The sequence below is a fragment of the Moschus berezovskii genome, chromosome 9, assembly GCF_049115385.1.
Source record: "Moschus berezovskii isolate FMDL1 chromosome 9, NW_MosBer_1.0, whole genome shotgun sequence".
Taxonomy (NCBI): Eukaryota; Metazoa; Chordata; class Mammalia; order Artiodactyla; family Moschidae; genus Moschus; species Moschus berezovskii.
Genome location: NC_142468.1, coordinates 67,552,889 through 67,568,008, shown reverse-complemented (window position 1 = coordinate 67,568,008; position 15,120 = coordinate 67,552,889). Strand labels below are relative to the sequence as shown.

At 38.0% G+C, this 15,120-nt stretch overlaps 1 protein-coding gene across 14 annotated transcripts in view; it reads left to right on the top strand.

Annotated features, from left to right (window-relative positions):
* The window catches only part of MGA (MAX dimerization protein MGA), a 151,486-nt gene extending 137,181 nt beyond the window's left edge, over positions 1–14,305 (top strand). For 13 of the 14 annotated variants that reach the window (XM_088839778.1, XM_088839777.1, XM_088839776.1 and 10 more), the window contains 7 exons: positions 1,254–1,384; positions 4,443–4,494; positions 6,076–6,282; positions 7,668–7,779; positions 8,054–8,287; positions 9,186–9,362; positions 10,459–14,305. In XM_088839778.1, coding sequence (XP_088695904.1) covers positions 1,254–1,384; positions 4,443–4,494; positions 6,076–6,282; positions 7,668–7,779; positions 8,054–8,287; positions 9,186–9,362; positions 10,459–11,735 — 2,190 coding nt within the window. In that variant the 3' untranslated portion in view covers positions 11,736–14,305. The remainder of the gene's footprint in view (positions 1–1,253; positions 1,385–4,442; positions 4,495–6,075; positions 6,283–7,667; positions 7,780–8,053; positions 8,288–9,185; positions 9,363–10,458) is intronic. The other variant, XM_088839782.1, reaches the window with a different exon arrangement.
* The last annotated feature ends 815 nt before the right edge of the window (positions 14,306–15,120 follow it).

The following is a 15,120-nucleotide window of genomic DNA, read 5'->3' as shown; positions in this document are numbered from 1 at the left end:
AATTTTAATATGCATTGATTAATACACAATATTTAGATGATGATTAAATTGGGGATCATAAATGATGACTTGAGTCATTTGTGTCTGTTAGCCATAGGGAGCCTGTAATTTGGGAGTAAGTAATTTTTCCGGTGAGATTAAAATAGAACTCATAAAGTGGTAGCGATGCTTCATTTTAGGTTGTGCTTCTTTGGTACAGTACAGTTATAGATGACATATTCTCTGTTTAGTTTCTGGCATAATAAACACTATTTTTAAAGGTAGGCTTAGAAATTCTATCTGCATAGCGCATAATCCATATAGTTTATACGCATGCTAAGTTGTATCTGATTCTTAGCGACCCTATGGACCATAGCCCACCAGGCTCCTCTGTCCATGGGATTTTCCAGGCAAGAATACTGGAGTGGGTTGCCGTCCCCTCCTCCAGGGATCTTCCCGACCCAGGGATCGAACCCGTATCTCTTACATCTCCTGCATTGGCAGATGGATTCTTTACCACTAGTGCCACCTGATAAGCCCCTCTTATAGTCCTCTGTTGTGAGTTTCTTTGGTAGGTGCTCAATAAATGCTTACCGATTGACTCATCTTTCGGTATAATAAGCAGTACAGCAAGCCTGGGCTTCTTTTGGTATCTGAAATTCTTCAAAAGCTCTTGTTCTGTGGGATTGAGATACTTCGAAGATTGTCTGGGCTATATTCTGTTTCCATATCTGCCTTGAATGTGTTTTTGTGGGTGTTTAATATGGGGTTAACCATGAAGCACTGTTACACTAAAACTTAAGTTTTTCAGCTTTCTACCTTCTCCCTCACCACATTTTATTTGATTGCTATTTAATCTTTAGATTTATGCAGCTTTAATATATCTATACTTGAATTTGTCCACTTGTAGTATATTGAAGCATCAACAGCCCTTTGGAGACTCTGTCTCTTTAGTCTAATCATGTCTGATATTGGGTTGTCAAAAAAGTTTGTTCAGGTTTTTCTATACCATCTTGCGGAGAAACCTGAATGAACTTTTTGGCCAACTCCGTATATCTGTGATTTATAATGTAGTTCTTGGTTGTTAGCCCTTACCATATGCTGTCTTTATGACTTAATTCCATTTTAAGATTAACAGGTTTAGGGTTATCAGTATTCATGATTTAAAATCAATGTTTGGCACTGGTTGGCTTTATAAGGGAAACATTCAGTTGAAAAATTTAGGTGTGCTTGCTTCCCAATGCTTTATTTACTGTTGGACTGCTGTATTTCAGAATAACTGCATAGAATACATTGAGGATGATGAAGAACAAGTGGACATTGAGACTGTAGAAGATCTCCCCAAGGAAATTAGTGTTGCCCACATGAAGAGCGCAGCTGTCCATACAGAGATTTTGAAACAGCCGTAAGTCTTATTTTTCTTTGGATTGTTGTTTCTTGTTGTAGTTTTATGACCATAAGCAAAACTGAATGTTCTAGTCAAGAGTTCTGGGTAACTGACATAGTTCCTTTATTTCTCTAGCTTTTTTTCTTATTAGTAGATGAGGAAAGGAGCTGAAATTCAGAGGTAATTAACTTTCTTGTTATTGCTAGGAACCAGTATATAAATGTGGATAACATGCTTTCCGAGCCTGATACATTGGCATTAAAATACTAGTTTTGCTAGTTTGTAGCTATTTAACCTTGGGCAAGTGTGTAATCTCTCTGACTCTTAGATTCTTTACCTATGAAATGAGGAAAATTCCCTTTTTTAAGGCATTAAATCAGATAATATATGAAATAACTAGCATAACTGACACAGTGGACTGCTCAATAAAGTTCTTTATCTTTTAAGGATATGGTTGTAAATTCTAAATTTGGTTACTTTGCTAGTTGAACAGTGAGGTACAGTTAGAAAATTTTTTCTGCCTGTTCAGCTGATGAGATGAAAATACAGAGAATGATAAAGATGACTTAGGAAAAAAATGTTACGCTTTAGTAAACTTTATGCTGCTAAGTCACTTCAGTCGTGTCCGACTCTGTGCGACCCCATATGGAAGTCCATCAGGCTCCCCCGTCCTTGGGATTCTCCAGGCAAGAACACTGGAGTGGGTTGCCATTTCCTTCTTCAATGTGTGAAAGTGAAAAATGAAAGTGAAGTCGCTCAGTCGTGTCCGACCCCTAGCGACCCCACGGACTGCAGCCAACCAGGCTCCTCCATCCATGGGATTTTCTAGGCAATAGTACTGGAGTGGCTTGCCATTGCCTTCTCCCTTAGTAAACCTTATATTGATTAGGAAATGGGGTATGAGAGGAAGAAGGTAAGAGTTATTTTGTGTCAGACATTGTGCTTTTCAAGCTATTATATCATCAGCTACCTAAAGTAGCAATGAGTTGAGAAAGAGTAATTCTTCATTCCTAGTGAGAAAGTCTAAGGTAGGGAAATGGTGGTATTTTCACTCCAGGGCTGTTTGGAGGGTCTTTCAGTTACCTGGACTTCCCAGTTAGTGCTTGTGGTAAAGAACCTGCCTGCCAATGCAAGTGACACAGGTTCAGTCCCTGGGGTGGAAAGATCCCTTGGAGTAAGAAATTGCACCCCACTCCAGTATTCTTGCCTGGAGCAAACCATGGCTAGAGGAGCCTGACAGGCCATAGCCCGTGGGGTTGCAAAGAGCACACACAAACACCTCAGTTGCCTGTTGGTTATGATTGAAAGAATTTAAATCTCTTAAAAACTTAATTAGACTTAAGTTCAGTAATATTGCAGGATGTAAGTTCAGTATACTAAAATTGAGTTCTAAAACAATAGCAATAAACAAACAAAAAAACAATTAAAAATACAAAAAAGCTGTTTGGGATTTTTGATAGAAGTGCAAGATTTTTATAAAATGTTATTGAAAGACATTGAAAAAAATGAAAAAAAGAAAACATTGACAAAGATTTCAATAAACAGATTCCATCTTTATGGACTGGAAATAAAGGGCCAGGAATAATCAACAGTTAAAGAGCACAAACTGTAAAGGAACAGATTGTTAAAAATTTCTGTCAGTAAAAAAGGCGATTTCAGACTATAAGGAAAATATTTGCAATATGTGTGACAGAATTAGTATCAAGGATATAAAATAAGTCTTATAAGTCAATAAGATCACGGTGATCCATGGGCTTCCCTGCTGGTAGAAAATCTGCCTGCCAATGCCGGCAACATGGGTTTGATTCCTAATCCAGGAAGATCCCACGTGCCTCGGAGCAACTAAGCCTGTGGGCCACTACTATCAAGCCCGTGCTCTAGAGTGCAGGAGGTACAACTGCTGAGCCCATGTACTTCAGGTATTGGAGCCCATGCCCTAGAGCCTGTGTTCCACAAGAGAAGCCACTGCAATGATAAACCTGCAAACCACACAACTAGAGTAGCCCCTGCTCACTGCAACTAGAGAAAAGCCTATGCAGCAGTGAAGACCCAGCACAGCCAAAAATAAATAAAATTTAAGTAAATTTTAAAGAGAAAGGAAAGAAAAGTATGATCCAATGGAAAAGTAATGGATATCGTGGGCAATTCACAGAAGAGGAAACCTGGACTGCCAATAAACATAGACAAATTTGTTCCCCCCTCACAAGTAATTAGGGAAATACACAATGACTTTACGAATTTATACCCATAAGTTTGGCATAAATTGAGATTTCTGAAATATTATTGTCTAGTTGTGGAACAATGGGAACATAACTACAGGTAGGGTGGGGGTATGAGTTATTATTACCTCTTTGGGAGCAGTGTGATGTGACTACAGTTGAAGATGTGCATGCATTTCTTCTATCCACCAGTTCCACTCCTACAGATCCCAGAAGGGTTCACACACATGTACAAGGGGTCATGTGTGGGATTGTCCATTCCAGCATTTGCCATTTTGAAAATTTGGATGCAACGTAAATAACTACTAACATACTGAAAAAATAAAATTTAGAGAAGTCACACTTTGGAATATTATTTAGCAGTTAAAATGATCAAACTGCAAGTATTAACATATCTCATATGTAATGTTGAATGAAACAAATCAGTTGAAGAAAGATACAAATTACATATAAGTTTAAAATGCTACAGAATATTTTCTTTTTAAAGATGAATCAGTACATTCCTAGTAAAACTATATGAGAAGGAAGGAAGACGAATGTGCCCATATTTTGGAGATATTTTATTTCTTAGGCTGAATGACAGATACCTGGATGTTGATTATGTATTTTGTTTGTACAGTTTTATATGTTTGAAATATTTCACAATTTAAAAACATAATTTGCAGTTTTAGGGTTTTTTGGAGAATTTGAGAGAAAAGGATATTGTTGAATAAATCATATTGTCACAAATGGGGATATGGGAAAAGAAGCCAGTCACAGTTTAGACAATTAGGGATGGTTTGGCTTTATATAGGTTTGAAATAGGTCTTAGATTATTGAATTTCAATAAGACTTTGGAAAATACTGTCTTTATTTAGGTGCTGTATGCCTGTCTCTGCAGATGAAAAAGCTACTGAAAGGAGTCGAAAGGTATTTACAGTATATTTAATGATAATTGCTCATTTAATGAAATTGATAACATTTGTCCTTACAGGTAAAATAACATTAGTTAAATTAATTATGACTTTTCAGGGCTGCTTTTACCAATGAGTTAATTTAATCAGCTTTTTTCCCCCCTTAATGAAATTATACTACTACTGTTTTTTTCCTTAATTCTCCCCCCGCACCTAGTTGATAGAATAATTAAAATGGGCATGGAATTGGTGAAACTTGATTTGCTTATTTGAAAACTAATTGTATAATGTAATGATGTGATGTGAAATAGGCTAGCATTCTTTCTTATCTAGACCCCTGATTTTTCCAGTGACCTAAAAAATTACTTGTTATCTAAAATAATGGCTGGCAATTCAGGGAGCCATGAGATTATAAATTTTCTTTGATTTTCTTAATATATTGTGTAGGATATCATGGTACCGTGATTAAGCAAGATTTTCTCTTTATCCTTACTAACACTGTGGAAGAATTAATTTCAATTTTGAAAAATGTGTAAGTACAGATTGGGAGGTAAAAGAGGGAAGAAGAAATAAAGGAAAGGATATATGAGTACTGATACCCTCATTTTACAGAGACACTGTCTATTGTGGATGAAATGAGAAATGGAGATAGATTTATATTCTAGTTGCAAAGGGATCAATAGGAGAACTAAATGATTTACCTGTATTAGGAAGATGGGATGGTGAGATACAAGAGAGTGGTGAACTGAATTATTTTCTGCATAGCAGGAAGTAAATAGTTAAACGTACTATTTTTAACTTAGGATAGAGACTTAAGAAGCGGAAAAAGCAATTCAAAGAATAAAAGTGGTTGTTTCTGAGGATCCAGGTATAGGTGCAAGGCACAGTTGCTTTTCATTATAAGTGCTTTACATTTTTATATTTTAAACCCGGTATGCATCTACTACTTCTTTAAATGATTAAAAATATATGAGAATAAATAAGAGAGAAAGGAAGCCTAAGGCATCCTAAGAGTTAAGGAAGACTTTCCTGAAAAATGCAAAGGTTTGTGTTTAATTGGTAAGTCATAAAGGAAGGTGGAAAGAGATAGGTACAGGCAACAACCTGTGTAATGATAGGGAGGTGTGGGATTATAGAGTGCTTAGGAAATTTACAGCACTTTGGAATGGTTGGAGACAACAGTGATTTAGGAAGAGTGGCAGTTGATCCTTTCCTAAATTGTAAAGGGTCTTACAGTATTTAAGAAAAAATTTTAAACTTTTTTTCTACTAGTCAAGTTTTTCATGTAATTTGTGTCATAAAAACAACTCTCAATAATAAATTATACACATAAGCTTTTTTAGAGTCCCTCTTTCAATCCCTCATTTGAAAACTGCTGATATTTGAACTGAGAAGTGATATCACATTAGCATGTTTTAGAATTTACACTGTTGATTTGGAGAAAAGAGACTGGTAGTAAGAGGACCAACTGAGAGGCTATTAAGATACTCTAGGCAGAAGATGGTTGGTGTCTGATATAGAACAGTGCCATTTGGTGTGGTGGAAGAGGGTGGGTAGATGTGAAAGGTACTTAGGAGGCAATCTTTTGTTTGGATAGGCTGCACAAGTTCCTCTAAAGCTAAAACCTGATTATTGGAGTGAAAAACTACAGAAAGAAGCAGAAGCTTTTGCGTATTACCGCCGGACACACACTGCCAATGAACGCCGCCGCCGTGGTGAAATGAGAGATCTCTTTGAGAAGTTGAAGATCACATTGGGGTTACTTCATTCTTCCAAGGTTTCCAAAAGTCTCATTCTTACTAGGGTAAGTCTGTGTAAATGACAGACAAATAAGAGCTTGACTAAAACAATCTTCTTGAGATACATAAAAGGAGAAGGAAGAAAATTGAAGTAGAACTTGTGTTTATTATTTGAATGTGGACTAGTGAGTGTCCAATAAATCCCTTCGGAAGAAAATCCTTATGTTCAGTCAGAGTTGATTTTCATTGAAAGTCAGATTCTGAACCAGCAGAGTTAATTATTCATTTTTAAAATAAAGTTAGAAACTGATAAACTCTGTTTACAACAGTTTCTGTAAACTGTTGTTCTCCATAGCACTTAGAAAAGTTTGTCATGGTAAAAGACACAAGACAACTACTATTTTGACATACTTCTTAATGGTTGACAGTCACTTTAAAGGAAACTGTAGTAGTCAAGTTAGCAAAAGTTTTAATTTTGCATGTAGAATAATAGCTAAGGTAATTTTGTTTAAATTCCTCATAATTAAAGGTTGGAAGTGTATAAGGCAAGCATTTTATCCTTCTAGAATAAAGTGGTTTCAACCAGATTTTGCTTATAGTAGGAGTTGATTTTTTTAAAGTCGATTATTAAAATCTAAGCAGGGTAAAATGTTATGTATCTCCTCACAGCAGTGAAAATACCACTCAGTGGTGCTCTTCGTAAATAATCACTTTCCCTAGAAGTAGAAGCCAGAAAAGCCTTCTTTTTGGAATTGACTTTTTTTTCCACTTGTATACTTTATTATTTAAATTTTTATTAGAGTATAGTTGATATACAATGTTGTGTTAGTATGTTAGTTAGTTAGCTGTGTTAGTGAACCAGTGGTCCACATACATTTGTTATCGTTTAGTCCCTAAGTTTTTTCTGACTGTTTGCCACCCCATGGACTATAGGTCGCCGGGCTTCTCTTTCCGTGGAATTTCCCAGGCAAGAATACTGGAGTGGGTTACCATCTCCTTCTCAAGGGGAACTTCCCGACCCACAGATCCAACCTGTGTCTCCTGCATTAGCAGACAAATTCTTTACCACTGAGCTACCAGGGAAGCCCATACATATATATATATATATATACGTACATCCACTCTATTTTAGATTCCTTTCCTGTACAGGCTGTTAGAGAGTATTGAATAGGGTTGCCTGTGCTATAAAGAGTAGGTTCTTATTAGTTAATCTGTTTTATATATAGTAGCATGTATATGTCAGTCCCAGTCTTCCAGTTTATTATATCTCCTACCTGTTTCCCCAGTGGCAACCATAAGTTTGTAAAACAATAAAAATGGTTTTAAATGACATTATAAAGTTCTCTAAAATACTAGATTTAAGAGTTTTTATTAAAGAAATTTGTGTAGATCTCACCTGTTCTTCAGAAAAAGCAAATTGATGGACTTGATATTACTATTTCTCTTCTAGGCATTCAGTGAAATTCAGGGGCTAACAGATCAGGCAGACAAGTTGATAGGACAAAAGAATCTCCTGACTCGCAAACGGAATATTTTGATACGGAAAGTATCATCTCTTTCAGGTGAGATAATGATGAATGATCTCTGGTAAAGGCCATAAATACAGCTTTAGTAAGGAAAATCCTTAGTAGATCTTTCAAATGCTACTTCATTTGAGTCTTGGTTCCCAGAGTTAACATCAGAATTGTCTTTTGACTGGTGGGACATTTTTTTCTGGATTATAATCACTCTGACTGCCGTAGTTTTGGGGGATATAGTTAAATCACCTGGACTCTATTTCTTATTATTTTGTGGGGTCTTATAGAGAGTGACAGTTTATTCCCCCTCAACCTATAGGTAAGACAGAAGAAGTGGTCCTGAAGAAGCTAGAGTATATTTATGCAAAACAACAAGCAGTAGAGGCACAAAAGAGAAAAAAGAAGATGGGATCAGATGAGTTTGATGTGTCTCTCAGAACTAGCAAACAGCAGGAAGGAGCTTCTGCATCATCTGTAGATCTCGGACAGATGTTTATAAATAACAGGAAGGGGAAGCCTTTGATTCTTTCCAGAAAAAAAGACCAGGCCACAGGTAGGAGGGACATTTCCTTGCTTTCCTTGATGCAGATGAACATTTAGTTTAGTTTAAAGAACTGAACATCTTGGCCATAATTTTAGTTTTAATTAGATGAAAGATGAGTTGTATTAAAAGCAGAATATTAACATTAGATTTTGTTTTCTAGCTTTACACACTCAAGCAAATCCTAATAAGTTATCCGTCATGGTAACATATAAGACTTATTTCTGGTAGGGGTTTATTTTTGTTAACCAGGCTCTTTTTGATCAGATTGCAATCTGTCAATGAATTGCTATACAGGAACAAAGTAAATTGGTTTTGATTTCTTACTCTGTCCTATATCCTTTTCAACTCTTTTACTCTTTGGATAGCCAAGTGTAGGAACCAAGGAAATCTGGTTTGTTATATCAGCTTAAGAAGGTGGTGATGGATACTAAAATATGAGTTAGTTTTCACATTGCACATTCAAGTGATGTTATTGCTAAATAAGTAAGGACTTCAGTGACCATTTAGTCCAGTCACCTTATTTTACAGATGGAAAAACTGAGGTCTAAAAACTTGAAGTAATTTCTTAGAGGTTTATAGGAAAGTAAACCTAGGGATAAAATAGTGTGTACCTTCATCCTGCTTCACCAGCAAGACCATCAGAAGCATTCCATTGAAAAAGTGGTTCCGTAGCTCTGTTCCTCAGCAAAAATAAAATTCTGTCCTTTAAGAGAATCAGTGGATAGGTAACCATTACTGAAAAATCATTCAAAAAGTAAATTGCAAGTTGAGGTTCCCCAACAAATTTGAAATGTCTTGCTTTTTAAGTCAAAGTGTGGTTTTAGGCATGTCTCCTACATTCCTAGGCTGTACACTACCATTAATTGAAGATCTTTTATCCTTAACTAATTTCTGATCTTCTTTACAGAAAATACCTCACCCTCTAATACTCCACACACCTCTGCCAACATTGTGATGACTCCACAAGGGCAATTGCTCACCTTGAAAGGTCCCCTTTTCTCAGGACCAGTGGTTACTGTTTCTCCTACTCTCTTAGAAGCAGATCTGAAACCTCAAGTTGCCAGTAGTGCTGTGGCCCAATCAGGTATTGTCTTAAGTGTTGTCTTCAATGGGTGGTATAAAAGTTATCTCTGGTATCTCAAAGTGATAGAGAAAGCCTTTGAATGTGTTCTGTAGTGATAAAGAGCCCTTGTATTCAAGTTTGTATGAGAGGGTTCTCTTTTTAGAACATGTTTGGCTCTATATGTGGTATTGATTGGTCTTTTTTTTTAACCTGGGAATGGGAACTATTTTGTGATCCCTCCTAATTTCTAATTGTGTGCTAAGTTGCTTCAGTTGTGGCCAACTCTTTGTGACCCTATGAACTGTAGCCCTCCAGGCTCCTCTGTCCATGGGATTCTCCAGGCAAGAATACTGAAGTGGGTTGCCATGCCCTCCTCCAGGAGATCTTTCCTACCCAGGGATCAAATCCTTTTCTCTTATGCCTCCTGCATTGGCAGGAGGGTTCTTCACCCCTGGTGCCACCTGGGAAGCCCAATTTCTGATTAGGGAAAGAACTTAAAAGATGTGAAAGTAAAAGGAATGTGAGGAGTCATTATTTTAGCTTTTGGTGTTGATAAATATGTATCAGTTTTGTGTTGTACTCAGAGATGGTGCACTTCTACATTGCCAACCTGAAAAAGTTGGAGCACCCTCTGTTTTGGCGATGAGGAGTTGAAAAGGAATTTTTACTTTGATGATGTAGGTTTTACAAACCTAAATTTCTGTTAAGGTAAAAGGGTATCTTTACCAATACTAATACTGCTAAACCCAGTCTGGAGGAGTCATCTTCCTAGAGTGCTGACTCTAGGGCTTCATCTTTCCGTCAGAGTAGCAGTTATTGGGTGAACAGAATCAAGATGCGTGTCTGCCTCAGGATAAAAAAAATACACTTGGGGAGCATTTATATAAAAAACTTAAATAGAACTTTTATTAATGATGGAATATCAGTGTCTTTTGGTTAAATTTTACCTATTTTCTTGTTAGGCTAACTCTGTAATTTGAAAATCTAGTATTTCCTTTCATCTTCTTGCTAAAAGTAGATGGTGAAAATTTAACTTCTTTGAGATGGTTATTGGGAATGAATGGGAGAGAGTGCTTACCACTACAGATAAATGAGTTTGTTTTTTTTTCTTCCCTAGAAAATGACGACTTATTTATGATGCCAAGAATTGTTAATGTGACATCATTGGCAACAGAGGGAGGTTTGGTAGATATGAGTGGCAGCAAATACCCCCATGAAGTTCCTGATGGCAAGCCACCTGACCACCTGAAAAACACTGTCAGGAGTGAGGATAACTCCTGTGAAGATTTGGGTAGAATCTCTTCCAGAGGCAACCATAGAGATGTCAGAATGGCACTGGGTACAGCACAGGTTTATCTGTCACATAAAGATTCTGGTTTTCCACAAATAGTTGATGTTTCCAGTATGCAAGAAGCACAAGGATTCTTACCCAAAAAGATTTCTGGTGACACCAGAGGGAGTCAGCATAAATGGAAAGAGAGTGAATCAAGACGGGAGAGACTGAAGACAAAGGAGTCTCCATTTCCTAAATTAAAGATGAAAGATCTCAAAGACTCAAGCATAGAAATGGAATTGAGAAAGGTAGCATCAGCTATAGAGGAAGCAGCATTGGATCCCAGTGAACTGCTAACTAGTATGGAAGATGAGGATGATACTGATGAGACACTGACATCTCTGCTCAATGAGATTGCCTTTCTTAATCAGCAGTTAAATGATGACTCTGTTAGCCTGGCTGAACTGCCTAGCTCTCTGGATACGGAGTTCCCAGGGGATGCTCGTCGGGCTTTTATCAGTAAGCTTTCTCCTGGGAACAGGGCAACTTTCCAGGTTGGCCACTTGGGAACTGGTTTGAAGGAATTGCCTGATGTGCAAGGGGAGAGTGACTCTGTCAGCCCCCTCCTCTTGCACTTGGAAGATGATGACTTTTCTGAGAATGAAAAGCAACTTGCAGAACCAGCCTCTGAACCAGATGTGCTTAAGATTGTCATTGACTCTGAGATAAAGGATTCCCTCATTTCCCACAGGAAAGCGGGTGATGAAGGGAAGAATACTTCTAGCATCCCTGCCGAGCCCGAAAGTGTGTCCTCACCACCCATCCTACACATGAAGGGTGGCCTAGAAAACAACAGCACAGATACTTTGTGGAGGCCGATGCCAAAGTTGGCACCTCTAGGTTTAAAAGTAGCTAATCCTTCCAGTGATACAGATGGTCAGAGTCTCAAGGTGATGCCTTGTTTGGCACCTGTAGCTGCCAAAGTTGGGTCAGTTGGACACAAAATGAACTTAACAGGGAATGATCAGGAATGCCGGGAGAGCAAGGTGATGCCTACATTGGCACCTGTTGTGGCCAAACTGGGCAACACTGGGGCCTCGCCAAGTTCTGCAGGGAAATGAACTTAGTTGTTCTCAGGCAGAAGCCAGGCTGTGATGGGAAACCTCCTTTCTCTGCAGGCACCTGTTTGTTTGTGTCATGGAACTGTGATCCTTGACTTTGAAATGTGGTGAATGGTCATAGAGAAAGGGGGTAGGGTGCTGACGTCCGTATAAGAAATTAACTACTATGAAATTCTGATCATGTTAAAATGTGTTACCTCACTTGTGGTGCTGGGTCTCCTCATCCTCTCCAAGAAGATGCGATCCATTACTGAACACGAGGTGCCCCTCTTACCCAAGGAATTTGTAACAAGACTAGGTCCATAGTGGTTCCTAGTTCTTCCCTCCCAGAGTAAAAGCTGCTTGAGACTTAGGAGTTGCTATGGACTGAACCTTAGTTGATAGCTGTTGTTTTAAGTCTGAAGTTCAAGGAATGTGATGCACTTGTGCAAAGGGATCCAGAAGAGGTAGCTTTTAGTTGGTGTTTCAGAATAGGGGGAGAGAGGATGGGTACCATGGAATACCAAAGTGAAGGACTTAGTATCATTCAACAAAATTTTCTCTTCTTTCATATCCCAAGTAGCTTCCATTCCCTCACCTTTTCAATCAGAATTATAAATCTAAGCCTTCTGGTAAAGTAGGAATGCTTTTAAAAAATCTTTTATTACTAAGGTAATCATTTTGAGATGCAAAAATTAACTAGTTCTCCCTTACTGTGTTTGGGTGTTGAGAAGACCATTTCATGGTACCAAGGATTTCTACCTTGAATATATTTTTTGGAGGTAGACATACAGGGAGCCCTTCCCCTTTCACAAATCACATTACTCAAGAGACATGTAAAATGATAAGCATTCCCTCCCCATACCAGAGACAGTGGCCAAAAAAACAAACTGTGGGGCTGGGTATTTCCCAAATCAAACCAGCCTCCTGGTGCTTGGAGGTTTCATTCACTGTTACCTGCACAGGATGTAAAGAAAAGAAAAGTCACAGTAGGCACTCTTCACCAGGGAAATAAGGCAGTATTTGAATCACAAGATATATTTTTTATTATCTGCTACCATGGATTCAGTGATCTGTAGAGCTTTTTCACTCATTAGCTGTCAGGGTATGAAGGTCTGACAGCCTGTAAAGATAAAGATATTTATATTTTTGTATAGTTGTTTTCATAGATTTCTCAAAGGCTGAAGTTTTCAACCTAGAAGATGAGATTTGTATTGAGTATAGAAATGATGTTTCCTATCTAGTTTGTAAATAATCATGGTGCACTTGAGGGGTCTCTTGGAAACTCCTGGGGGCAAGAATCACTATTCTGAAAATGTATAGACTGGGATTTAGCTGCTGCATTTTGCCTTTCTTAAATAATTATATTTTGGAATGTAACCCCTGTTCTGTCTTCGTTGACAGGATTTGCTTGTGTTGTGAAACAATAACACAAGAACTTCCAGTGCCTGGGCTGTGCCTAGGCAGTGCTGTTTCTTCTATATCCCCTGCCTTCTTTACCCCAAATCCCACTCAGCATATCTTCAGAACTAGGTTGTGAAACCAACTTTGGAATGGTCCTAGCCAGTGAATTATTACCTCCGTGGTTGGTTCCCTTTCTAGTAATTCTGGTAATAAACAGATTGAAAAGGGTGGGAAAGTTTCCTCTGCGAATTGCACTGGGAACACATTCTTTGTTGTTTTTTTTATGCTACTTGCCTTTCTTGACCTCCTCCATCAGCCTCCAGCCTTCCCACCTCTAAAGGTTATTGAAGGAGCTTGAAGTAGGTGATGAGCGCCCCTCAGCTTCTCATTATCCCTCCCACTTCTCTTTACCCAGGAGATTTCATTCAATGCCTTAGCCAAGGAATCCAGCACCTGTCTTCCCTGCTAATAACTGTCCTTGGAGATGCTAGTAGTTTAATCCAGGTATAGCAGTTTCCCATTATTTCTTTGCTTGTCTTGTCCTCGTGTTCCCTCCTGACTTTCCAGGGCTCTTAAAGCTTTTGAGGGTCAGCCAAGGAGCAGGCAAGTGAGCGAGTAATCCTCAGGAAAAGAAGGACCATTCTGCTTCTGAACACTGTTCCCTTTTTTAGAAGAAAATAGACAAATAGGTAGTATTCATTTCTTGATGGGAAGATATTTGACTGTTTATGGAAGATGTCCAGAGATAGAAATGAGAGATGATCCAGTGTGTTCAAGGAAGGCTGCAGATGTCATTATAAACACCCCCCCTGCCCCACGCCATAATGGTGTTTGCAAGACCTCTTAGAACTAGGGAGTTGTTAGGGCTAATTTGAGGAGGGCTCAGTCTTAACAATCCTGCAGTCTTGATGGAAATCTAAAAATCTCCAAAAACTCCAACCCTTTAAACTTTACCCCAGGAAAAACTGATCTATGAAAATTCATGTATGATTATGAAAGATGTAGTTGAGTGAGGAGTTGAGGAATTGGGAGGATAGTGAGCTCTCACCCTAACTATAAGAAGCATGATCTCAGTAGACCAACAATTCGCCTTTTTATACATCTGTAAATAAATGGAATGTTTTTAAGAATATAATTATGTCAGATTTAGCTTTTTCTTTTATATATTAAATATATATCTTTCTTTTTCTGCTTTTGAAAAATGACTATTTTTTTAGAAACCTAAGAACAGAAGAAGTTTGGTCAGTGGGAGAATGTATAAACTTGAAATAAATCAGTTACAATAATTAAAGCAGGACTTGGTGTTGCTAGGTTTGTGCTGAGTTGTAATAGAGAATTCTGATACTCAGACATCTGGGAGGGGTTCCACTGAAGGAGTTTAATCATAGGAATTTCCTTACTGTTTTCAAAGTTTCTGACATGCCATTTGGGGGAGGTTTTTGGTATTCTAATCTTTGCATGTTTTACATGGAGAATTTGAAATTTCATACAACTTGATGGCAAGTATTTGTCTCAAAAAGTCATTCTACAGTGAAGAATGGCTAGCCTCCTAGTACCAGTGTGTGCAGGGTGTAACATTCCTGTTACCCATAGTCTTAGTGGCTAAGGACAGTAGATGTTCTTAAAGAAAGCTATAGGTTAACTAGTGTCACAGTTTACAAAAAAATTTTATTAAAGAAGTCCTTTAATAGGCCTGGCGTGTTGTGATTCATGGGGTCGCAAAGAGTCGGTCACGACTGAGCGACTGAACTGAACTGAAGGTCACTAACAAATCAAGTCCAGTTATATAAACTTCATACATACTACTGTGTGTAATGTTTTTTCCCCAGAGTTATGATGAGATACTTAACAGCAGGCCTTTCTACAACAAGTTTGAAAACGTTTTGAACACAGAAGAAAGGCAGACAATCCATATATTATTTGGAGCAGGGTTTAGTAGTATAGATAGTTTTTCCCCCCTGATTATATTAGTTGAGATATTGGAATGATATCAGGTGAATTG